The sequence below is a fragment of the Gossypium arboreum genome, chromosome 6 (genome assembly GCF_025698485.1).
Source record: "Gossypium arboreum isolate Shixiya-1 chromosome 6, ASM2569848v2, whole genome shotgun sequence".
Lineage (NCBI taxonomy): Eukaryota > Viridiplantae > Streptophyta > Magnoliopsida > Malvales > Malvaceae > Gossypium > Gossypium arboreum.
The window spans coordinates 98,899,663-98,925,156 of NC_069075.1; the positions used below are offsets into that span (position 1 = coordinate 98,899,663).

The window sequence follows — 25,494 nt, forward strand, 5'->3', positions numbered from 1 at the left end:
CTATAAGCTTTTGGAATAAGCTGCTACATGCTTAAAAACTGATACATAAATACATCAAAGGAGGTAAGGATTAGGGGAAAAGAAAAAATGGAGTTTAAGTACAGCATAATCATATCCTTTGTGTTGTTTATCTTGGTCCATCTATCACTGCCATATTTCACCGAGTCGTTGCCTCGATGCAAAGCTTGGTTGGTCCAGTCAATCCCTACAGATATGCCTCATCTCCCTCGGGTCCCTGCTGTCCTCTCTACCGGTAACAGTCTTTATCTGCTTCAAGCTTCAAAGTGGAAATGAATGAAACTGTATTTCCATTTTTTGACCTTTTTTCTTGGTTTATAGGTGATGTATTTAAATGGTTGGCTTACAATTCAACTGGCAAATTAGATATAATAGCTCAGTATTGGCAATTGAAAGCACATCCAGAGGATTCCCGGTCAGGGGACTATGGATATTCGAACGATGATATGCATCGCTTCGGCGCGCATCAAGGCTTTTCTGTGTATACAGCCCTGGAAAATGCTGCTGATAGAGATGTTGATATCAGGTTATGTTTTATGGACAAAATGTCTTCCCTTTTTCTTTAATGAAAATTTCTAACTGTTATATAGGGAAATATAGCATATGTAATGCTTTTAGCTCTCATTGCATTGCATAGAAACAAATGTGGTCCATTTGCGAAGTACTATAAATCGATCCGAATTTCAGGTTGATACAGCACTCTGGAGTGTATCCTGACTACACCAAAGAGCCCTCCGGCCTTGCTTCGAGAAGAGCAAATGTCAAGAGTGCAACTTTATTACTTGATAAATGGTTCAGCACAGGTGTTGTCCATGCGAAAGTTTGGATATCGGATAACCGGGATGTCTATATAGGATCTGCAAACAATGACTGGAAATCACTTACTCAGGTATATGAAAGATAATAAAGTTCTGGTTTATCATCTTCGACTCATCATATTTGTCATCAAGATCATGAACCTTCATTAACTTAACCAATCGAGGGTAACTAGCTACTTGCTCATGGTCTATGACTATTTGTACTTCAGATTGTTGAACCGTATTATTCAATTGTACATTGTAATTTCTAACACGAGAGTTGATGGCAAAAAAAAGAAAAAAAAGAAATCCTGAGTAACACGGTATCATGCAATAGTATGTGGCAGATTTTGCCTTCGGTTGATTCTTATCTTCACTCCGCTGATCATCTCCCGTTGCAATAATATGTTCTGATTATGGTTACGGATAAAGGAAGTCGGAATTTATCTTGTCGGTTGTCCTAAAGTAGCAAGAAAGGTTGGGGTCTACTTTCATAATCTATGGAGACTTGCACATCTTAATGTTTCAGCTTTCACAACAACAATATTAGACCCGAAATGGCAGATTCAAAGAAGAGTTCCCTGCTGGTCACAATCGAATCTGACATGAGATGCACGTACGTTTAACACGCTGCATATTCTGCATTACTCTGCCTTTGTTACTTTGGGCTGGCTTAACATGTTTATTCATCTCAGGCCTCGACTTCCTCGTTTCGTGGAGATTCCTTATGTGACAAGCTATCCGAAATTATCAGACCCTAAAATATTGAAATTGATTATTGATGCTCCAGGATATGGTTATATAAGTTCAGTGCCTCAATCAAGCTATCTGTCTTTTGCTCCACCTGAAGTAAGTCGTTGTCTTTTATGTTTAGTCTTCTATGCTTCATTCGATTTTTGATGCCACTTGTGGTCAGCAGCTGTCATTTGGCAGGTTCCAGCCCGATGAACAAGGGTGGCTCGATACGATTAAATCTGTCGGAGATGGAGGCACAGTAAGGATCAGTACCATGGAATGGCTTGGCCAATCCCAACATACAAAGAAAACAGTTTATTGGTCATCTCTTTCAAGTGCAATCTCAGAGGTACTATTTTAGTGGATTTTTGCTTGTGTTTTCCCTATTCTTATGATGTTTAAACATGGTAGGTTGTATTCTCGAAGCATGCGAAAGTGAAGGTACTTGTGGCGTATTGGGCAAATTTTATTGAAAAAACTGAGCTCTACTTGAAGTCGCTTCCCTACACCAATGTCCTCTGCTATTCTTCCAAGCAGAACAGATGTTCAGGGAGTGTAGAGATAAAGTACCATAAGGTGCCAGGTTACAACTTGACCGGACCAGCCATTCACAAAAGAAAGCGTACCGGAAATATTTACCCAGGCTACACCAGAGTCAATCATGGGAAATACGCAGTTAGCGATGTTCGTGCACACATCAGTACCAGTAATCTGGTATGGGACTATTTCTATACGACAGCCGGAGTTAGCTTTGGGACATACAATCCTGCCATTGTTTCACAGCTTCAAGAAATATTCGAAGCAGATTGGAATTCGCCATATGCTGCTCCCATCGAGGAGTTGAGTAACAGTCATGCTGATTCTAGTTGATACTCTTAGCATTTGGAGATTTATACCATAAATTTTTAAAGCATAATCAAAAGAGTACTACTTTTATTAATTAGAAAGCAGTTTTGTCACATGAATGATCTTTATTCGGAAGTAACATCGAGAACCGATATTAATATGGTTTCAATCGAGGCGACGGAGGAGGTAGTCGATTTCGACTTCCTTTGTTAAGGGAATCACCCAATCTGCATACAGACCAGAAACAATAGCTGGATCAACCTTGTACTTCCCCTTGTCTCCATCATCACCGAGCTTCACTTCCTGGCCAAATGTCATCGCCTTCTTCGCCACTCTGTTCTTTACCGCTTCTTCAACGTTTGTAAACGTCAACAAATTTGTCAGAGTAAATCTATCCTGAAATCACCACAACATTGTCCCAAGCTATTATATTACTAACTCTATATGCATCTTAGGACTATCTTAATGAATGACTAGCTAATAGCCGGTAGGTCTGAACAATCTGACCGTTATGACAACAAAACTAAAATACCTGAGCACGAATTGCCGGTTCATAGTCTTTCCGTTCGTCCCTGAACTTCACTTCAGCTACAAGTTTTCCATAGTGAATTCTTCTAGAGATAGCCTAAAGGGATTAGCAATGCATTTTTAGAGCCACTTTTCTAATATTATATCTTCAGCGTTCATAAGAGATTGTTAAATACCTGTAAACACTCGAGATCACGAGCAGCGGTCAAAGCATAGTTTCCGTCATCGCCCGGAGAGACAAACGATGGTAGCAGTTTGTTGAAGTACATGTCCCAGATGAGCTTATTTATGTTAATAGACATTGCTGCACGATGCAAAACCTGTTTGACTTGGAAGGTATTAGTCCGGATTATAATTGAACCGGATTCTGATTTTTCAGAAAAATCGAGAAGAGAAACACAGGTAATTAATTACTTCAGGGTACTTGTAATGTGGCACCAATGAGGGTGGTAGATTATCTGGGAAGAATGGATGCTCTTCAGGATTATCATATCTACCAGCCTGCAACAACACATTTAAACTTAGAACTAATCAGTTCCCGAGATATAGTCAGAACGATTCATGTAGCCAACTTTTAAGATGAAGCAGAGAGACTATGGGGAGATATAGTTCAGATGGTTCATGCAGCCATTTCTAAAACATAGCAAAGGTGTTGAGGAGACGCCTAACTCCTTCCCAAAAAGTCGGTATTGTCTTTATGTTATAAGTTGGGATTCAAACCCTAGCATAAGCAAATGGCTAACGTTTGTGGCGCTCTTAAATTTCCTTCAACAAGAGGCAACTCCGGGATATAATGGAAATGATTCATACAGTTTAACTTTAGAACGAAACAAAGAGATGATAATTAAAAATTGGAGAATCATATCTCTTGTAACGTAAAGAGGTTTCCTTGAACTGACAACGTATAAAGTAAAGCACTAAATGCAAGATGCTGTCTTCCATTTTGTGTTATGAGGATTATATTATGAGCAATTATTTAATCACATCAACAGCAAAAAGCAAAGACAACTCACAATAATTGAAACTTGATTTTTAGTTCAAAAAGTTTTAATATTTTTCGTCACAAAATTATCATTAAGCACTTACAGAACCAAGTCAAATTTTGTTATTAATACACACGTAAATGGGCAGGTAAGTCTTGACTCTTTTGACTAAATATAAAAAATCTCTTTGTAAAATTAATAAATTAATTTAAATCTTTTTAGCCCTTAGTTAAATGAAAAATAAAAATAAAAAATTAAACCTTTCTAGTCCCTTGATAAAATGGAAATTCAATAATTTAATTTCTTTTAAACACAAAATTTTCAACTTCAACCCCCATTAAATGTCCCCAACACTTAATTCCTGTATTTGCTCTTGAATACACCTATGCCATCACAGTAATTTCAATTAAAAACTTTTTTAAGTAGAGAGGTGGTATGTTTTAACTGAGAATGAACGACATAAGGGAGAAAGATGAAAGAGAAGAGAGGTTCAGTTTTTTTACCTTAGCTTGTACGGCCTCTGTTTGTTTAACGAATAACTCAAGCAAAGATCCACTGAAGCCAGGGATGGAAGCGTAGGAAGGGTCGTAGGTGGGAGGGTTCAAAGGGAACCTTGCTCTCTCTATCAGACTGTAAACAATGGTGTCTTCTTGCCTTATCAATGAATCCCTCACCATCTCCAGCGTCACGTTGTTGTGTTCTGCTCTGGCCATTTCGTGTTTGCAGGCTGAACTAGCAAGAAGAAAAAGAGTTGTTAACATCATTACCACAGACATATCAATGTTGGTAAAAATTAAAAACAATGGAAGACCTATTACATTTATGATATAAGGATGGGAAGTAAGACGTTGACAAATGATCTCTCTGTCTCTCAAATTTATGGCAAATGACAACCACTCACCAAAATGTATAAAATGGAATGGAAGGGGGGTTTATATAAAAGAAAAGAAGAAGCCAAAAGAAATGGTGGGTAGTGCGTAGTGCGTAGTGCGCACGGGAGAGTTGCTTTTCTTTGTGTTCAGACTTCAAGGGTTTTGTCGGCTCAGACGTGGCGTAATTGCACCATTAATCTTCTAATCTATCTAATCCTGTTTTGTCCCATTAGTTCTGAGGACCTTTATAAAGGGTAACGGAATAACGTGAGAGTTATGTGGTTGCAAGTTGCAACTTGCTGGAACTGGGACGCTTATATTATTATTAATTGCTACTCAATGTGATTGGTTATAAAACGTATCTTTCCGAGGAATTAGACTCAAATCCACGTTTGTTTAACCCTACTCAATTTTTATGTTTTGGGTCAAATTGTTTTACCTAAACCCCAAGAAAAATCTAGCCCAAATGAAAAAAAAAACAAACCTAAACAAATAGAAAATGAATACAAGCTAACCCTAAACCCACCCACCAACCTAAATCCGAAGAAAAAAAATTAATAAATGTATTATTGTTATTTAAATGTGTTTATAAAATTTTTAAATATTTTCTTTATTTTTTCAAAATTTTAATTTTTCTAATTCTTTATTTTTTTTAAAAAAACAATGATCGAATAAAAACCAATAGTCTAACCGGTTTAACCATCAATTCGATTCAAAAAATTATGTTGACAGTTTAAATAACTAATTGCACAAATCAAATTGATTTTGAATTAGATTAATGATTAAATAATTTGGATTTTAAAACTTCTATTATCATTTCAACATTTCAATTTGAGTTAATACGGGTTCGGGTTCGTATCCAATAGATTTTTAATCATTTGAGTTTTAGGTTTAAATTATTTTAGATCAAGTCAAATCGAGTCAATTTGAAGTAACTGTTGAAGTCAAATTTAAAATCAAATTGTTAAAACTTTTATAATTAAAACGAGTTGAGGTTGGAATTGTATTTCTAGATTTGCTTGTTCTTTATTCAGGTCGTTTCTATTGCTTAGAGTACATGAATGTCCAAACCTGATTGTATTACTGAACCTTTAAATCAGGATTTGCTGCTTATTAATGATAATAGAGTGCACTCTTTTAGTCCTCCTATCTCAATTTAAGTTTTATTTTCATTCTTTTAGAGTTTACAGCTACAAATATAGTATAATTATATTACAAATAAAATAAAATCAATACACAACTCTTGGGTAAGACTACATTGTGAACAATTACATATGGTGAGATTCGAAATAGTAAGGGTGATTTTAACGGGAACTATAAAAAATAAAAAATAAAAAGAAGATTAAAATTCAAATGAAAGGCCTTCAATTTAATGTAGATAACTATTCATTGATAAACTAATGTCCCTTAACAATGTGAAATAATTTCCCTGTTTCACTTGCAAACTAATCAACCATCCAAAATGCTTTTAAAGCCAAAATAACAAACAATCCATTTTTAAACACCAAACAACTATACCTGATATGATACACATGAAAAAAAGCAGTTAAGAAATTTTCTCACCTCAGCTTGGAACCAAACGGTGAAGGTTGTTGGACATGAATCGACATAAGCTGTGCAGTGTCTTTCCACCATGAAATCTCTCTTTCCTTGTCGACCAGTTCTTGCTTTGCACTTGCCAAAGCAGCTTCTAATTCTCTTATCTGCTCTTCCTGCCTCGATTCCAACAATTCATGCAACCTTCTCTCCAGTTCGTATGGAGGAACACCAAAATGCAACTGCGCACACTCTTCTTCTTCACCGTAAATTGTGGGGTCAATTACTTCTCCACAGCTCATACTGTAGCTTCTGGCTGAACTATTACCATTACTCTGCTATAGTTTTTAAAAAAATATAACATTTAAAATCTCCAGGGAATTGGTAAGGTTTCAATATTTGTTAGTACTACTACATAAACTAAAGATATTGAGTTAGGTATGGGATGATTCCAAGTTTGAATTAATTTATGCGTTTTAGGTTTGGATCATTCAAGATTCACATCATTTTTGGTTTTAGATAATTTTGGGTTGGGCCAATTAGGATTTTAAAAGTTTTAGATAATTTCAATTCAAGTCATTCAAGTTTGTTTTATTTGGATATTTCAAGTCTTAAGTCATTATAGTTTTTTGAATCATGGTAGGTTTAGGTCATTTAGAGATATTTGTTCAAGTTGGGTCAATTTAAAATGGATTTACATGAGTTTAAATCAATTTCAAGTTCAGATCATTTTGGATTACTCGTTCAGATTGAGTCAATTCTTATTCAAGTTCAACTGGAATTATTAATTCGAATCATGTCAAGTTTGGACCATTTTAAATTCAAGTCATTTCAAATTCAGATGATCTTTGATTTCAATTCGATTATGGTTCAAATTCGGTCAAATCAAATTCAACTGGAATTAAGATTCAAAATAATTAAATCAAACCCTAAACCAAAAACAATGAAATAAAAAGGACATGCCAAATTCCCAAGTTTTAATCGCACCTGAGGATGGGTTGAGGACAATTTGCTTGCATCCAAATGGAGTTGCAAACGTTCTAACTCGGCTTCAAGTTCTGCTTCAAGTCTATCCATTCCTTCCAGATACTTTTCTTCTTTCGGCACATATTCACATTTCAAAGGCTGATCAAATATCACTTTATTTGATATAAGATCGCCATCAAACTCCAATTCTAAATCTCCATCAATGCCATTGTTTGATTCAATCTGCTTTGCTGTTATGAATAAATCTTTGTTTCGGAGCTCATCTTTAACATTTTCAAGAACAGCCGCCATTTGGATTCTCAGTTCTGCCATCTTTTGAAGTTCTTTTTCAGTCACAGCAACCAGTCGAAGCAAAAAACACCCTATTACCACGTTGTAATTAGCTTCCCTTCCGCTTCTTTCTGATTAAAAAAAAAAAATCCCGAAAATTATTAAAATTTGATCCAACATCAATCTCTAAGCTTGAGTTCAGCTCAAGACATAATTGAATTACTCAAGCTTGAGCTCGATTAAGTTCATACTTAACTTCTTCTATTTGTAAAAGTACAAATATAATTTCAGTATTAAAATTTCGAATCAACTCAGAGTTGATATTACCCGAGCTAAGATTTAGTTGACATACATCTTAAGATTTAATAAATAGTATTTTGTCCATAAAATAACCACTTATTGAGTTAGGCTCCATATAAGCAACTACTTGCACTGTAGTATAGTTGTCTTTCTCCATGTTATGATCTAAAACTAATCCTATTTGAATACCCTTTCAACCATCTATTAGTAAATAAACAATATTTGTGATCTATGAAAACTCTAACTAAAATCAAAATTATATATAATTGCATAAAATTTATTCCTAAAAATATACATTAGAATTTGGAACTCAAAAGGCCAAATAATAAACAAAATGACACCAAGACAATTTTGACCTGATGACGAATCAGGACGACGGGTTACGTGATTAGGTGGTGCCACGTCATCATCATCTTCCTTCCTCTGGCCAACATTCACCCTCCCCTTCACCTTCCGACGCTTAAGTGCAGAGAAGAGGCGAGCAGCGATCCGGTGCGGCGCGGAGCAGTTTAATCCACTGCAACCGTCCATGAGAAGGAAGGCTTTGCTGTTGGCGGATTCGTAAAAGAGGGGCAAAATTTTGGATCTGCAGAAAAAGGAGAGTAAATTTAAAGAGTATCAGCAATGGCGTCGGGCTTTCAGATGTGTTTCTCGGCTAACGAGCTCATTGATATTAGCGGAGGAGAAAATGAATGGACTCAAGAGTGTGACAGTGAAGAAATTTAATGAGATGACAAATATACTGATTTATGGTAGAATTATAGTTTTGTCCCTACATCATTCTCAAATTTTAGATTTAGTTTTATATTTTAATTCGATATGAAAAATAATTTGATTTTTTATTATAAACCAACTTTTTCAATAAAAGTCACGTGAGTATTAATTATTTAGACTAAATTGTAATATAAGGTTAAAATGTGCTTGTAATTTTTCAAAATTGAGAATTTAGCGTTGTACTTGTATTTGCAAGAATTTAATTTTTTTATTTTTAGATTTTAAAATTTAGATTTAATTATTAATATTGTTATTTTTTGTGAAATTAGTTTATGTGACATTTTAAAAAAAATACTCACTTAGTAGTCATGTAATTAAAAAATATTATAATTAACTTAAATTTAACAAAAATAATAATAATATTAACAGTTAGGACTAAATTTTAAAATCTAAAAATAAAAAGATTACATCCCTATAAATACAAATATAAAAACTAAATTTCTAATTTTCAAAAAGTACAGAAATTATAAACATATTTTAACTTATTATATAACTAAAAGATTAAATTATACAAATCAATATATATGAATTAAGTATTAAATTTGAACATAACACTGTTTCATGCACCTCTAAATTATTTATAAAGAGACGATTATTATACTTATATAACAACATTTGATATTTAAGTTATATTTGCTTTAAAATAAATTAAGTTAAAAAGTATAACATATTAACAATATTGGTCGGTAAGATTTATATCATATCTTTAACAAAATTTATGAATGTAATTTCATTTTATTAAAGATTATTTTCATGAATAAAATAAGATTAATAAATTTATCTTGTAAATTTTAAATATTTTATTGACATTTTAGCTAACATTTATTATCTTTTTTTTTGGTACATAATATCTTTACGGACTGAATTTTAATTCGGTTAGTATCGGCACTGTTGTTAGTGCAGAATGACATGAATTCAAGTGTATTTAAGCATGTTTATCCTTCAATTTAAAGGCTGAGAAGGGTTATGAATAGTTTTAGGCATTATATTAAAAAAAAAACTAATTCCATTAAAATTTGAGCGAATATGTTGTTATAGAGAGCAAAATTTGTTGAAAGATTTTCGACTTTTTCAAAAAAAATCTTCAAAATATTATTTCCCGAAGTTAGAGTTAGAAGACAAAACTCTGATCGAGGACAATGCTAACTCGTTGAGGGGTTTGTTGGCTTCTTAACTTTTATAATGAGATGTTATAAAGAGTGACTACTATAGAGAGAACTAATTATAGAAGGACCAAAATTAGAATTAGAGCATGGCGTTTTAATTGCGGATAGATTTGGAGGGAAAGTTCTGATTTTGGATTTATTTGCTTTTTATTTTTATGGGTGCTTTTAATATTTTCTATAAATGCTGTACTAACCATGATTATTTTATTGTCATATTTAAAACCATACAAAATCTTTTGGTTATGTAGTTTCTAAAATTGATTTATTTAACATATTTGACAATTTTATTGATATATAAAAAATAACTAATTTATCCCTTAAAATATATACGATTTCTGATTTCCCACTTTAATACTTAAATATTTTCTTTAATTCAATTTCATACTTAAAATATGATTTTGTTATAGATTTTGGTCCAATGCCACAGCTTTTATAACTTTTAAAATCATAGAACAATTTTCTTAAAATTCCTTTTATTAAATTAGAAACATATATTATTAGAGAAGACGCGTCCCTATGAAAAGGACAAGCTCAGTTAAAGGGAAGGTTCTTACATACTTATTTAGCTAGGCTTCCTCTTATATTACTAATAAGCTGACTACTTCAAGTGAGATGAAGAAGAGACTTTCGGAATATATTGAGATAAGATGGAGATTCAACCAATAGATTCAAAGTGTGGTCAATGTTTAATGTGAAAAAATTTGGGTCTTTAAGATCTCTCAATCTGGTTGCTGGTGCAAGCTTTTTTTTTTTTATTTAGAAAAATTGTACTACATAAAAGAAACTTATAATGCAAGAAAAGAAATAGATTTGAAGCTTCATTAAGGCTTTAATTTTTCTTTTAAAATACAAAGTCTTAAACAACAAAAATAAAAATATAGAATAGTGTATGTGAAAAATAAAATAGAATAAAATAAATAAAAATAAAGAACACATAAATTTTACGTGAAACCCTTTGGAAAAAAAAAACCACGGCGAAGAGAAGAAAATTCACTATGTCGAAAAATTTTTTACTCAAATACAAGAGGAATAGACTATGTCTATTTATAGGCTTGCAAAGCCATATTCTAGTAGGATTGAAACACCTTATCTAATCAATATAAAATAGATGGAGTTTAATAAGGTTTAAAACCTTATTCTAAAATAAAATAAAAGAAGTCTAGTTCTATATGGATTTTACTTTTATTTTATTTTCCATCGTATTTTATTTAAATAAGAATTTGGGTCACTTAATTCTAACAATCTCCACCTTGACACAAATTCTCAATGAACAAGTTCTTCATCGCGAACTTTCAATAAACAAGTTCTTCACCTCTTCCAAAAACCCTTAAGGGTTTAACTTCAACAATGAACACCAACCAAGTCTAAGCAATGTTCAAACTTGGTTATAGGAAGTGACTTAGTCATCATATCTGCAGGATTTTCATGAGTGCTAATTTTGCTCACAACAATATCACCACGAGCAATAATATCACGAACAAAATGATACCGAATATCAATGTGTTTTGTTCTCTCATGAAACATTTGATCTTTTGTAAGAAAGATGGCACTGATTGTCACAAAATCTTGTCTTGATTTGAAGGTCTTCATTGAGTTCACTAAATAGTCCCTTCAACCAAATAGCTTCTTTACAAGCCTCGAGAATCGCCATGTACTCGGCTTGATTGGTAGACAAAGCGATCGTAGTTTGCAAAGTGGCTTTCCAACTAATTGCACAACCTCCGATTGTAAAGACGTAACTCGTGAGAGATCTTCTTCTATCAAGGTCTCCAAAGAAAATCAGCATCAACATACCCTATAACTCCATCTTTAGTTCTTCCAAACTGTAAGCAAACATTAGTAGTGCCTCGTAAGTATCTTAAAATCCATCGAATCGCTTTCCGGTGTTCTTTACCGAGATTCGCCATGTATCGCTAATCTGACCGATCGCATATGATAAATCGGGCGTGAACAAACCATAGCATACATGAGAGATCCTCGCACTAGAGTATGGAACATGTGACATGTACTCAATCTCATTATCGATTGAGGAGATAAGGCCGATGAAAGTCCGAAATGGTCGCTAAAGGAGTACTAACGAAGCTTAGCACTCTGCATATTGAAACCGCAAAGAACTTTCTCAATGTACCCTTCCGACTTAGGTACAATTTACTTGCTTTTCTATCTCCGAGAATCTCCATACCAAGTATCTTCTTTCTGGTCCTAAATCTTTCATCTCAAATTCTTCACTTAGTTGGGCTTTAACCTTTCTTATCTCTCTTTTATCTTTTGTTGCTATCAACATGTCATCAACATAAAGAAGTAGATACACAAAAGAACCATCACCGCTTTTTCTTAAAGTAGACACAACTGTCAAAACTACTTCTTTTGAAATCATGAGAAGTCATAAAGGAATCAAACCTCTTGTACCCTTGTCTTGGTGATTGTTTCAAACCGTAAAGGGACTTTTTCAACAAGCAAACATAGTCCTCTTTTTACGAGACTATAAAACCCTCTGGTTGTTGCATGTAAATATCTTCCTCAAGTTCTCCATGCAAAATGCAGGTTTTACATCTAACGCTCAAGCTCCAAATCATGCATGGCAACAATACCAAGCAAAGCTCGAATCGAACTATGCTTAACAACCGGAGAGAACACATCTGTGAAGTCCACTCGAATTTGATCAGTAACCCTTTGCAACAAGCCTTGCTTTATATCCGGGTTCTTCAACTCCGGAGTCCCTTCTTTCTTTTAAATACCCATTTACAACGAATGCCTTTTTACCTTTAGGAAGTTTTACAAGATCCCATGTTACATTTTTGTGGAGTGATTCCATCTCCTCTTGCATAGCAAACATCCACTTTTCTCGAGTCTTCACACTAATCGCCTCGAATAATTAAATGGCTCTTGATTCGCATCTATATCTTCACCACATTTAAAGCATAAGCAACTAGATCAACCTCGGCATACTTCTTTGGAGGTTTAATTTCTCTTCTTGTCCTGTTTTTGGCGATAGAGTATTGCGGTGAAGAAGCAACTCTATTATCAATTTTTGTACTGGCTTGAGGAGTTGATTCTGTATTAATCTGATGCTCCACCTGCTTTTGGTTTTCTTTATTGGAAGAGTCTTTAAGAGATAAGTTAGGTAGCATAGCGTTTCATCAAAACAACATCTCTCGCTAATCACAACTTTTCTATTTTCAGGACACCATAACTTATAGCCTTTTACACCAGCCTTTATAACCAAGAAAAACGCATTTAATGGATCTCGGTTCCAATTTTCCATTATCAACATGAGCATACGCAGGACACCCAAAAATCTTTAAATCGAATAATTAGCGGGATTACGGACCATACCTCTTGTGGAGTCTTTTCTCAATGGCAACGGATGGAGATCGGTTGATCAAAAACATGCGATGAGAGGTCGCTTCGCCCAAAATGACTTGATAAATTGGCATTTGACAACATACATCGAACCTTCTCCATGATCGTTCGTTCATTCGCTTCGCAACGCCGTTTTGTCGTGGAGTATGACTAACCGTCAAGTGTCTCATGATCCTTCCGACTTGCACAATCTATTAAACTCATCGAGCGTAACTCTAAGCCATTGTGCATGCGGAGGTATTTTATCTGCTTTTCCGTCTGCTTTTTCAATCATAATTTTCCAAGACTTAAATGTGGAAAACACATCGCTTTTCGCTTGGGAAGAACGCCCAAACTTTTTCGGAAAATCATCAATAAAGGTTAGCATATAATTAGCTCCACCTCTCGAAGGCACTCGACGGCCCCCACGATCGTAATGGATATACTCCAACGTTTCCTTCGTGTTATGGATTCCTCTAGTGAATCGAACTCTCTTTGCTTCCCAAAACACAGGTGCTCACGAAATTCGGTTTGCAAATTCCTTGCCCATTAAGAAGTCCTCTTTGCTTAATTACGCCATGCCATTCTCACTCATATGCCCTAGGCGCATATGCCAAAGTTTAGTAATATCATCATCGACAAGGAAGAGGAAACGACAATTGCATCACGATATGAAGAGAACCTGTAAAACATATAACTTGGCAATCTTTCTTTGCCCTTTCATCACAACAAGGGACCCTTTGAAATCTTTAAACCCCACTTTCATTGTGTATCTGCACTTTTGAATCAAGAGTACTCAACGAAATTAAATTTCTTTTCAATTCGGAACATGCCGCACGTCACTAAGTGTTCGACAACTCCATCAAACATCTTAACTTTAATTGTTCCAACACTGCGATTTTACATGAAGCATTATTTCCCATCAAAACAACACCTTGAGATCATCGTTTCATAAGTTGTAAACCAATCCCGATTGGGACTCATGTGGAAGGTGCAACTGAATCAAGTATCCACTCCTCGCCTTACTTTAGAATTATTGATGAAGCAACTAGAAGTTCACCATCATTGTAGTCTTCTACAACATCGACTTCACCAAATTTTTTTTTTTGGTTGCTTTTCCTTTTGATTCGCACCTCCTTTTAATCTTATTTTGTAGCTTATAGCACTTTCGATTTAATGTGCCCTTTCTTCTTGCGAAGTTGCAAGTTTTACCTCTGCTTGAAGATTTCGATCTACCCTTAGATTTACCACGAGGATTCCGTTCTTGTGTTCTACCACGATCATCATCAACATTCCGGTCTTGTCTCCCACGAACAATGAGACCCTCTCCCGAGAGTTGGGTTTAACCACAAGATGCTTCATCTTATCATACGAGGTTAAAGAATCATAAACCTCATCAACTGTGAGAGACTCATGCTATATAAAATCGTGTCTCTAAAGGTTGAATAAGACGGGGCAACGAACAAAGTAGAATCAACCCTAGATCTTCCTTATCATCTTGAACCTCCATGGCCTCCAAGTTTGAGAGAATTTCTTTAAACAACTGTTAAGTGTTCGTGTCTGACGCACCTTCCTCCAAACGATGAGCATAAAGACGCCGCTTCATATGCAACTTGCTTGTTAGAGTTTTCGACATACATATTTGTTCTAGCCTCTTCCATAATGCAATGCGTTTTCTCTTTCATCACATCCTGCAAAATTTCGTTGGACAAATGCAGATGTAATTGTGTTAATGCCTTTCGATCCTTACGCTTCTTCTCTTCATCTGTTAATGTCGAAGGCATCTTATCTATCCTAGCAGGCATCCTCTAGATCCATCGTGCAAGAACCGCTTGCATCTTAATTTGCCACAACGCAAATCGGTGTTGCGATCCAACAATGAATTTCATACTTCAAAGACGCCATTACCGTGATCGAGATGAATAACCGGAAGCTCGATACCAATTTGTGAAAAATAAAATAGAATAAAATAAATAAAAATAAAGAACACATAAATTTTACGTGGAAACCCTTTCGGAAAAAAAAACCACAGGCGTAAGAGAAGAAAATTCACTATGTCGAAAAATTTTTTACTCAAATACAAGAGGAATAGACTATGTCTATTTATAGGCTTGCAAAGCCATATTCTAGTAGGATTGAAACACCTTATCCTAATCAATATAAAATAGATGGAGTTTAATAAGGTTTAAAACCTTATTCTAAAATAAAATAAAAGAAGTCTAGTTCTATATGGATTTTACTTTTATTTTATTTTCCATCGTATTTTATTTAAATAAGAATTTGGGTCACTTAATTCTAACATTGTAAATGACATTATTGAATTTTATATAATGACATTTAATACATAATTTGTAACAAAAGTTATGCTTTTTTTATAACATTGTAACTTTTCAAAAAATGATATTTTTCATTAAAATTTTATCTGAAAGTTACGTTTATTTAAAATTGTTCAGATGCAAATAAAAATTATTATTATTATAATTTATTTTCAAAAGCAAAAATTCAAGTGATCATCTTTTGACCTTTAAAACATTTACATAAATAAAGCTCGGAAAATAAATTCACATATCCAATAAACTAGCCACCTAACTTGATTATTCAAATTATAAAAGGTTGTATATTTAAATTCTTTATACTTTATATTCATTAGTAAGTAATTTGACATCATAAACTATTAACTTTATGGATAGGGATTTCTAAATGAGCTAGATTTTTTAGCCAACATGCAGGGCAGAGCTAAAGAATTGGCAGGGTTCTTGATCCTTCTTAAAATGTATTTTTTTCATTTAGGTCTATTTATAATTTATAAAATTTTAAATTGATAATGATAAAATTATACTTTAATACCTTAAAATAATAAAAATTTGATTTAATCCTTTAAAAATTATAAAATATATATTATTAAAATAATAAAATCAAATTTTTACTATTGTAAATATGAAAAATAAAATAAAATAAAATAAAGAACACACAAAGACTTTTACGTGGAAACCCTTTCGGGAAAAAATCACAGGCAGAGGAGAAGAAAATTCACTATGTCGAATTCGAATTTAATACAAGAGAAATAGACTATGTCTATTTATAAGCTTGTAAAGCCATATTCTAGTAAGACTGAAACACTTTATTCTAATCAATATCAAATAGATGGAATTTAATAAGGTTTAAAAAACCTTATTCTAAAATAAAATAAAAGAAGTGTAATTCTATACGGGTTCTTCTTTTATTTTATTTTACCACTGTATTTTATTTAAATAAGGATTCGCGTCACTTAATTCTAACAATCTCCACTTTGACACAAATTCTCAATGAACAAGTTCTTCATTGCGAACTCTCAACGAACAAGTTCTCCACCTCTTCCATAAAACCCTTTAAGAGTTTAACTTCAATAATGAACACCAACCAAGTCTAAGCAATGCTCAAACTTGGTTATAGGAAGTGACTTAGTTATCATATCTGCAGGATTTTCATGAGTACTAATTTTGCTCACAACTATATCACCACGAGCAATAATATTACGAACAAAATGATACCAAATATCAATATGTTTTGTTCTCTCATGAAACATTTGATCTTTTGTACGAAAGATGGCACTCTGACTGTCACAAAATACCATGCTGATTTGAAGGTCTTCATTGAGTTTACTAAAGAGTCCCTTCAACCAAATAGCTTCTTTACAAGCCTCAGTAATCGCTATGTACTCAGCTTCAGTGGTATACAAAACAACTGTAGATTGCAAAGTGGCTTTCCAATTGATTGCACAACCTCCAATTGTAAAGACATAACCTGTGAGAGATCTTCTTCTATCAACGTCTCTAGCAAAATCAGCATCAACATACCCAATGACTCCATCTTTAGTTCTTTCAAATTGTAAACAAACATCAGTAGTATCTCGTAAGTATCTTAAAATCCACTGAATTGCTTTCCAGTGTTCTTTACCGGGATTCGCCATGTATCTGCTAACTGCACTAACTGCATATGATAAATCTGGACGTGAACAAACCATAGAATACATGAGAGATCCCACTGCACTAGAGTATGTAACATGTGACATGTACTCAATCTCATCATCTGACTGTGGAGACAAAACCGATGAAATTCTGAAATGGGCTGCTAAAGGACTACTAACAGGCTTAGCACTCCGCATATTGAACCTGTAAAGAACTTTCTCAATGTACCCCTTCTGAATTAGGTACAATTTACTTGCTTTTCTATTTCTGAGAATATTCATTCCAAGTATCTTCTTTGCTAGTCCTAAATCTTTCATCTCAAATTTTTTACTTAGTTGGGCTTTGACCTTTCTTATCTCTCCTTTATCTTTTGCTACTATCAATATGTCATCAACATAAAGAAGTAGATACACAAAAGAACCATCACTATTTTTCTTAAAGTAAACACAACTGTCAAAACTATTTCTTTTAAAATCATGAGAAGTCATAAAGGAATCAAACCTCTTGTACCACTGTCTTGGTGACTATTTCAAACTGTAAAGGGACTTTTTCAGCAACCAAACATAGTCCTCCTTTTCTGAGACTATAAAACCCTCTGGTTGTTGCATGTAAATATCCTCCTCAAGTTCTCTATACAAAAATACAGTTTTTTCATCAAACTGCTCAAGCTCCAAATCATGCATGGCCACAATACCAAGCAAAGCTCGAATCGAACTATGCTTCACAACTAGGGAGAACACATCTTTGAAGTCCACTCCTGGAATTTGACTGTAACCCTTTGCAACAAGCATTACTTTATATCTGGGTTCTTCAACTCCTGAAGTCCCTTCTTTCTTTTTAAACACCCATTTACAATGAATAATCTTCTTACCTTTAGGAAGTTTCACAAGATCCCATGTTTGGTTTTTATGGAGTGATTCCATCTCCTCTTGCATAGCAAACATCCATTTTTCTAAGTTTTTACAGCTAACCGCATCAGAATAATTAAATGGCTCTTGATTCACATCTATATCTTCAGCCACATTTAAAGCATAAGCAACTAGATCAGCCTTGGCATACTTCTTTAGAGGTTTAATTTCTCTTCTAGTTCTATTTTTGGCAATAGAGTATTGCAGTGAAGAAGCAACTCTATTATCAATTTTTGTACTGGCTTGAGGAGTCGACTCTGTATTAATCTGATGCTCCACCTGCTTTTGATTTTCTTTATTGGAAGAGTTTTTAAGAGATAAGTTAGGTAGCATAGTAGTTTCATCAAAAACAACATCTTTGCTAATCACAACTTTTCTATTTTCAGGACACCATAACTTATACCCTTTTACACCAGCTTTCTAACCAAGAAAAACACATTTAATGGATCTCGATTCCAATTTTCCATTATCAACATGAGCATACGCAGGATACCCAAAGATCTTTAAATCAGAATAATTTGCAGGATTACCAGACCATACTTCTTGTGGAGTCTTTTTCTCAATGGCAACGGATGGGGATCAGTTGATAAAAAAACATGCAGTAGAGGCTGCTTTTGCCCAAAACGACTTCGGTAAGTTGGGATTTGATAACATACATCGAACCTTCTCCATGATCATTCTGTTCATTCGTTCTGCAACACCGTTTTGCTGTGGAGTATGACGAACGGTCAAGTGTCTCACGATCCCTTCTGACTTGCACAACCTGTTAAACTCATCAGAACAGAACTCTAAGCCATTGTCTGTGCGGAGATATTTTATTTGTTTTCCAGTCTATTTTTCAATCATAATTTTTCAAGACTTAAATGCAGAAAACACATCGCTTTTCTGCTTCAAGAAGAATGCCCAAACTTTTCTAGAAAAATCAGCAATAAAGGTTAGCATATAATTAGCTCCACCTCTCGAAGGCATTCTAGATGGCCCCCACAGATCAGAATGAATATACTCCAACGTTTCTTTCTTGTTATGGATTCCTCTAGTGAATCAAACTATCTTTTGCTTCTCAAAAACACAGTGCTCACAGAAATTTAGTTTGCAAATTCTTTGCCCATCAAGAAGTCCTCTTTTCTCAATTCTACCATGTCATTCTCATTCATATGCCCTAGGCGCATATGCCAAAGTTTAGTAATATCATCATTTGACAAGGAAGAGAAAGCGACAACTGCATCACCAGTAACAGTAGAACCCTGCAAAACATATAACTTGATAATTTTTCTCTGCCCTTTCATCACAACAAGGGAACCTTTGGAAATCTTTAAAACCCCACTTTCAGCTGTGTATCTATACTCTTTTAAATCAAGAGTACTCAACGAAATTAAATTTCTTTTTAATTCTGGAACATGTCGTACGTCACTAAGTGTTCTGACAACTCCATCAAACATCTTAACTTTAATTGTTCCAACACTTGTGATTTTACACGAAGCATTATTTCCCATCAAAACAACACCTTCAGACACTGTTTCGTAAGTTGTAAACCAATCCCGATTGGGGCTCATGTGGAAGGTACAGCCTAAATTAATTATGTGACATCCCTAATTTGACCCTAGTCGGAAAGTGGTTTCGGGACCACTAAACCGAGTCTTATAAGTAATTAAAAGTTATATTTTATGTTTATGATGTTAGTAAATGCATGTGTGAAAGTTTCATGCATTAATTTGATCATTTCTATGTGAATTTATTAAAATGGACTTGTATGAAACATTGTTGAAAGGTGATAGGCTAATCTTACAATGGTCTAATAGTACATGCATGCAAAAGAGTGGTTTTACATGTCAATTTGCCCAAAAAAGGGAAGAGTGGCCGCCATGACAAGAATATGGGCAAGGGAACATGTTTCCAACATGTTTAGTTAGTGGATTATGTAGAAAAAAATAAAGAAATGAAAAAAAAAAAAGAGCATGGATGCCCCCCCTTGTTGCCGTGAGTAGAGGAAAAAGAAAGGAGAAAAATTTGTTCATCCATTCTCAAATCTTGGCCGAAAATACTAAGGGAAAAAGGAAGGATTTTTGCTTCATGCTTAGTTTAGAAGAGAACTAGAAGGAGATTTGGTCATACTTGTGTCAAGATTAAGGTATGTTTGAGGTTGTGTCATGAGATTCATGCATGTTTTAGTTGCTAACTTGATGTTCATGTTAGCCCATAGTTCAAATCCTTGTTATGCCATGGAAATGGTATTTGGCCAAGGTTGATATTGTGTTAAAGCCATTGCATGCTAAATGTGAAGCTTGTTGATGATGCATGTAATGATGGATTGACTACTCTTGAAATTTCTTTTAGCATTCTTGAGTAAGACATGGAGTTTTCTTTGTTTAACCATGACCAAAAATTGAAAGGGATGGTGTGGGATGTATTCGCCATGGCATGCTCATAAGTGCGATTTATGCTTGTTGCATGATAGGTAAAAAATTTGTGTTTTGATATATGTGTATATGTGTTTGTACATGATGTTACAAATGGATGTGAAAATATATGCTAGATTGGGAAAATTTGATTAAATGTTCATGAGATGAAATTAGGTGATTAAAAGATGTTAGTTGACATTGTACATATATATATATATTCGCCATTAAAGTGAGTATGTAGGTAATGTTGAATCAAGTTTTGGTGCATATTCGGTTAGGTGTATAATCGACCAAATGGGCGATTAGTAAGAATGGTTTGCGAATATACAAGCATACATATGCATGTGTAGTTGAATTATGAATGTTTAGCAAGATGGTTAAACTAGTGATTTATTGATTAAGCTCAAGAAGTTAAAGAAGGAGAATCAAGCAAGGGAAAGACGAAGGTCATCGAGTAGCCGACTTGGAACTATTTTACCCAACACGAGGTAAGTCATTAAGCATATATTTGGTGTTGATTTGAATGATCATAATATATATACAAATGTGTTTAAATGAGTTGATGTGTAAATGGAAATGTATGTGTATGGAATGATGCCATTGTTGAATGTATAAAGGCAGCAAAATGCATAAGGTATTGGTCTCGGCACTAAGTGTGCGGGTATAAATGGACACGGTGACAAGATTGGCACTAAGTGTGCGGGTTTAAAATTGTACAGCACTAAGTGTGCGAGTTTGATTATATAGCACTAAGTGTGCGAGCTGAATGTATATAGCACTAAGTGTGCGGATTCACTATATGCTCTTGCAGGAGCACGGGTCTCGGATCGAACAGCCGTATCAGAGGCTCCTCTCTGATTACCACCCCTACCTCCAGAAATTCTCGGGGGCCTACCTCTAGCCGTTGTTCCACTAGGTCTTGCACCTTGCATCTTATTCTTCTCATCTAGCTCCGTGCAATCTCTAATGAAGTGGTCCTTCAAACCGCATCCATAACAGGCCCTATTAACAGACTTACCCCAACATTCACCTAGGTGTCGCCTTCCACATTGGGGCATTCAGGTCTCTCTTGACGATTATTGCCCACACTAGCTACCAAGTAGCTCGGAGTCCGTCAATGGTCGGGCTCGATGGAAATTCCATGATCGCCTCGACTTATTAGTGTCCTCCACGAACTTCTTTATTGCCGAGAACGGAGCTTTACTCACGATCTTTTACGATAATCTCTTGCTTCAAATTCAGCCTTCTTCTTTTCCTTTCCGAGTTCTTCCGCCTTGCAGGCTCGTTCGACTAGTGTTACGAACTCCTTTATCTCCAAAATACCCACTAGCAGCTTTAAGTCTTCATTCAATCCTTCTTCAAATCTTTTGCACATAGCAACCTCATCACCTACACACTCCGAGCATACCGACTAAGTCTTACGAACTCATGTTCAGATTCAGATATCTGATCATCCGGCCTTGCTTGAGTTCCAAGAATTCCTTACGCTTCGATCGATGAACTGTTGACTAATGTATTTCTTTCAAATTGGATTGAAAGAAATCCCAAGTAACTCGTTCATTTGGGACTATGGAAATTAAAGTCCTCCACCAATAGTAAGTCGAGTCTCGCAACAAGGATATAGCACACTTAAGACATTCATCGGTGTGCATGACGGTTTATCTAACACTCGAATGGTGTTATCGAGCGAATTCACTCTTCCGCATCATCGGTGACTATGGCCTTGAACTCCTCGCCCCCGCTTCCTAATCAAGTCTCTGGTGGTTTGCTTAGCCTCACAGGATCGAGAATCGGAGGCATTGCGGACTCTTGGGGCGGAGTATTTAAATTCGGGAATGGTTGGACAGCCGAGTTGGTTCGGGCATATTGCGCGACCCACTCATTCATCATGGTGAAGAAGGCTTGTTTCGCCCTTCATTTTGATTATTCGCGGATGATCGAGGCTCAACAGCGGTGTCCCTTGCGCGGAGCAGCCGCTACACTTTCAACGTCATCCGCCAAGGGTCTCTCTATCCGGGTTCCATTGCTAATCAAAACAAAAATTTCAACCGTCGAAGTCATCACATTATTAAGCACTAACAATTTGGCATGTATAGCTACACTCACACGCGCTATGGTAGTCCTAGAACCGACTAAACCATAGCTCGATACTAATAAAATTGTAACACCCGAACCCGAGACCATCGCCGGTGTCGGACACGAGGGTTAACGAGACAAATCTCTTAAAGTACCGACCAATTTGGCATTTCCGGACGGTGGAAAAGCTGCGCTTTCATCGCCTTAAAAATCATATCTCGAGTTTCAAAACTCGGAACCGATTCGTAAATTTTCCACGAATTTAGACTCATATATCCATCCATGGATTTATTTCTAGAATTTTGGGCCATACTTGGATCGGTTCGTAGTTGTATTTATCGATGACATTTTGGTCTATTCGAGAGATGATGGCCGAACATCTTTGAACACCGAGGCTAGTGTTGCAAATCTTACGAGATAAGCGATTATACATAAAGTTCATAAATGTGAATTTTGGTTGAAAGAGGTTAGCTTTTTGGGGCACGTGGTGTCCGCATCGGTGTCGGTGGACCGAACAAAATTTCGACCATAGTCGATTGGAAACCTCCAAGGAATGTTACCGAGGTTAGGAGCTTTTGGGGCTTGCGGATACTATCGACGATTTGTGAAAGGTTTTTCGATGATAGCTGCACCGATGACAAAACTACTTCAAAAGATGTTAAGTTCGAGTGGTTGGAGCATTGTCAAGAAAGTTTCGATCGACTAAAAACACATTTAACCGAGGCCCCAGTACTAGTACAATGAGTCCAGTAAAGAGTTTGTCATATCTGATGACGCATCCTTGCTTGGGTTAGGTTGTGTGTTGATGCAAGAAGGTCGAGTTGTGACTTACGCGTCGAGACAACTAAAGCCGCATGAGAGAAACTATCCGACCCATGACCTTGAACTAGCGACCATAGTGTTCGCCTTGAAGATATGGCGGCATTACTTATTTGGAGAAAGGTGTCACATTTATTCGGACCACAAGAGTCTAAAATATTTGATGACTCGAGAGATTTAAACCTGCGACAAAGGCGTTGGCTTGAGTTGTTGAAAGACTATGAACTCATCATTGATTATCACCGGAAAGGCCAACGTGGTGGCCGATGCTTTAAGTCACAAGGCTTTGGTTGCTTTGAGAGCGATGGATGCTCATCTATCCGTTTCACCCGATGAGGTGCTAGTAGTCGAATTAGAGACCAAACCGTTATTGATTCATCAAGTACTTGAATCTCGGAAGGTCGACGCCTTGAATTGGTCGCTAAGTGAGCCGAATGTGTTTGAATGAGGAATCGAATTTGATTGAGCGACCATGATTGCTTGACGTTCAAGGGTCGATTATGTATTCAAGGAATTGAACTTGTTTGATGATTTTGAACGAGGCTCACGATGAGTCGAATGTCAATCCACCGGGTAGTACTAAAATGTACAATGACCAAACGCCAATTTTGGTGGCGGTATGAAACGAGACATTTCGAATTTGTTTCAAGGTGTCGATATGTCAACAAGTGAAAGCGGAACATCAAGTGCCATCGGGATTACTTGACCGATCACGATACCCGAGTGGAAATGGGATCGAGTCACCATGGACTTTGTATCCGGACCGCCATTGTCGTGAGTAAGAAGGATGCGATTTGGGTCATTGTTGATAGACCGACCAAGTCGCTCATTTTATTCTGTCCGCACGGATTTTTCGCTTGATAAATTGGCGAATTATCGTCTCCCAAATTATTCGATTGCATGGGGTGCCTATTTCTATCGTGTCGGATAGAGACCCAAGATTTACATCGCGATTTTGGAAGAAATTGCAAGAGGCTTTGGGTACCAAGCTGCATTTTAGCTTTTCACCCCAAACCGATGGTCAATCCGAACGGATAATTCAAATACTCGAGGATATGTTGAGATGTTGCATCCTTGAGTTTAGTGGTTCATGGGAACGGTATTTACCTTTGGTTGAATTCGCTTACAACAATAGCTTTCAATCAAGTATTAAGATGGCGCCTTACGAGGCTTTATACGGACGTAAATGCCGTACCCCACTATTCTGGATTGAACTTAGTGAAGGTAAAATCTTCGGGGTTGATTTGGTTAAGGATGCCGAGCAAAAAGTTCGAGTAATTCGTGAAAGTTTGAAGGCTGCTTCAGATCGCCAAAAGTCGTATGCGGATTTGAAAAGGAAAGACATTGAATATCAGGTTGGAAACAAGGTATTTCTCAAAGTCTCACCCTGGAAAAAGGTGCTTAGATTTGGCCGTAAGGGAAAATTGAGTCCGAGGTTCATCGGTCCATATGAAGTATCCGAACGAGTTGGACCAGTAGCGTACCGATTAATTTTACCCCGAGCTTGAAAGGATCCTAGCGTTTTCCATGTCTCGATGCTTGACGATATAGGTCGATCCATCGCACGTAATCGCTCCGTCTCGAGATTGAGATTCACCTAATTTGAGCTATGAAGAGGAACCGGTTCGCATTCGATGCGTGAAGTAAAAGAGTTGCGCAATAAGAAAATCCCATTAGTGAAGGTGTTGTGGCATAAACACGGAATTGAAGAAGCCACTTGGGAACTCGAGGACTCTATGAAAGAGCGATACCCAAACCTATTTACGGTAAGATTTTCGGGACGAAAATTTCTTAAGTGGGGAGAGTTGTGACATCCCTAATTTGACCCTAGTCGGAAAGTGGTTTCGGGACCACTAAACCGAGTCTTATAAGTAATTAAAAGTTATATTTTATGTTTATGATGTTAGTAAATGCATGTGTGAAAGTTTCATGCATTAATTTGATCATTTCTATGTGAATTTATTAAAATGGACTTGTATGAAACATTGTTGAAAGGTGATAGGCTAATCTTACAATGGTCTAATAGTACATGCATGCAAAAGAGTGGTTTTGCATGTCAATTTGCCCAAAAAAGGGAAGAGTGGCCGGCCATGACAAGAATATGGGCAAGGGAACATGTTTCCAACATGTTTAGTTAGTGGATTATGTAGAAAAATAAAGAAATGAAAAAAAAATGAGCATGGATGCCCCC

General features: G+C 35.8%; 3 protein-coding genes across 6 annotated transcripts; 1 reads left to right on the top strand and 2 right to left on the bottom strand.

Moving 5' to 3' along the window:
- The first annotated feature begins 34 nt into the window (after window positions 1-34).
- LOC108484788 (uncharacterized) lies at window positions 35-2,497 on the top strand. Its single transcript, XM_017788690.2, has 7 exons — window positions 35-253; window positions 340-544; window positions 706-908; window positions 1,243-1,408; window positions 1,484-1,664; window positions 1,735-1,899; window positions 1,962-2,497. The coding sequence occupies exons 1-7, from the start codon at window positions 88-90 to the stop codon at window positions 2,418-2,420; spliced, it is 1,545 nt and encodes a 514-aa protein (XP_017644179.1). The 5' UTR covers window positions 35-87; the 3' UTR covers window positions 2,421-2,497.
- On the bottom strand, window positions 2,453-5,015 carry LOC108484301 (chorismate mutase 2-like). Of its 3 annotated transcripts, none has more exons than XM_017788038.2 (6): window positions 4,726-5,015; window positions 4,411-4,639; window positions 3,339-3,425; window positions 3,101-3,244; window positions 2,929-3,021; window positions 2,453-2,792 (listed from the first exon to the last, which is right to left on the bottom strand). In XM_017788038.2, the coding sequence occupies exons 2-6, from the start codon at window positions 4,618-4,620 to the stop codon at window positions 2,562-2,564; spliced, it is 765 nt and encodes a 254-aa protein (XP_017643527.1). In that variant the 5' UTR covers window positions 4,621-4,639; window positions 4,726-5,015; the 3' UTR covers window positions 2,453-2,561. The 3 variants fall into 3 exon arrangements, with proteins under 3 accessions (XP_017643527.1, XP_017643526.1, XP_017643525.1); XM_017788037.2 differs by having other exon boundaries at window positions 4,411-4,634; window positions 4,726-5,014; XM_017788036.2 differs by lacking the exon at window positions 4,726-5,015 and having other exon boundaries at window positions 4,411-4,713.
- Window positions 5,016-6,147: 1,132 nt separating this feature from the next.
- Window positions 6,148-8,598, bottom strand: LOC108485499 (protein POLAR LOCALIZATION DURING ASYMMETRIC DIVISION AND REDISTRIBUTION-like). 2 transcript variants are annotated; one of them, XM_017789351.2, is made up of 3 exons: window positions 8,229-8,598; window positions 7,303-7,703; window positions 6,148-6,650 (listed from the first exon to the last, which is right to left on the bottom strand). In XM_017789351.2, the coding sequence occupies exons 1-3, from the start codon at window positions 8,401-8,403 to the stop codon at window positions 6,339-6,341; spliced, it is 888 nt and encodes a 295-aa protein (XP_017644840.1). In that variant the 5' UTR covers window positions 8,404-8,598; the 3' UTR covers window positions 6,148-6,338. The 2 variants fall into 2 exon arrangements, with proteins under 2 accessions (XP_017644840.1, XP_017644839.1); XM_017789350.2 differs by having other exon boundaries at window positions 6,148-6,653.
- Window positions 8,599-25,494: the final 16,896 nt, after the last annotated feature.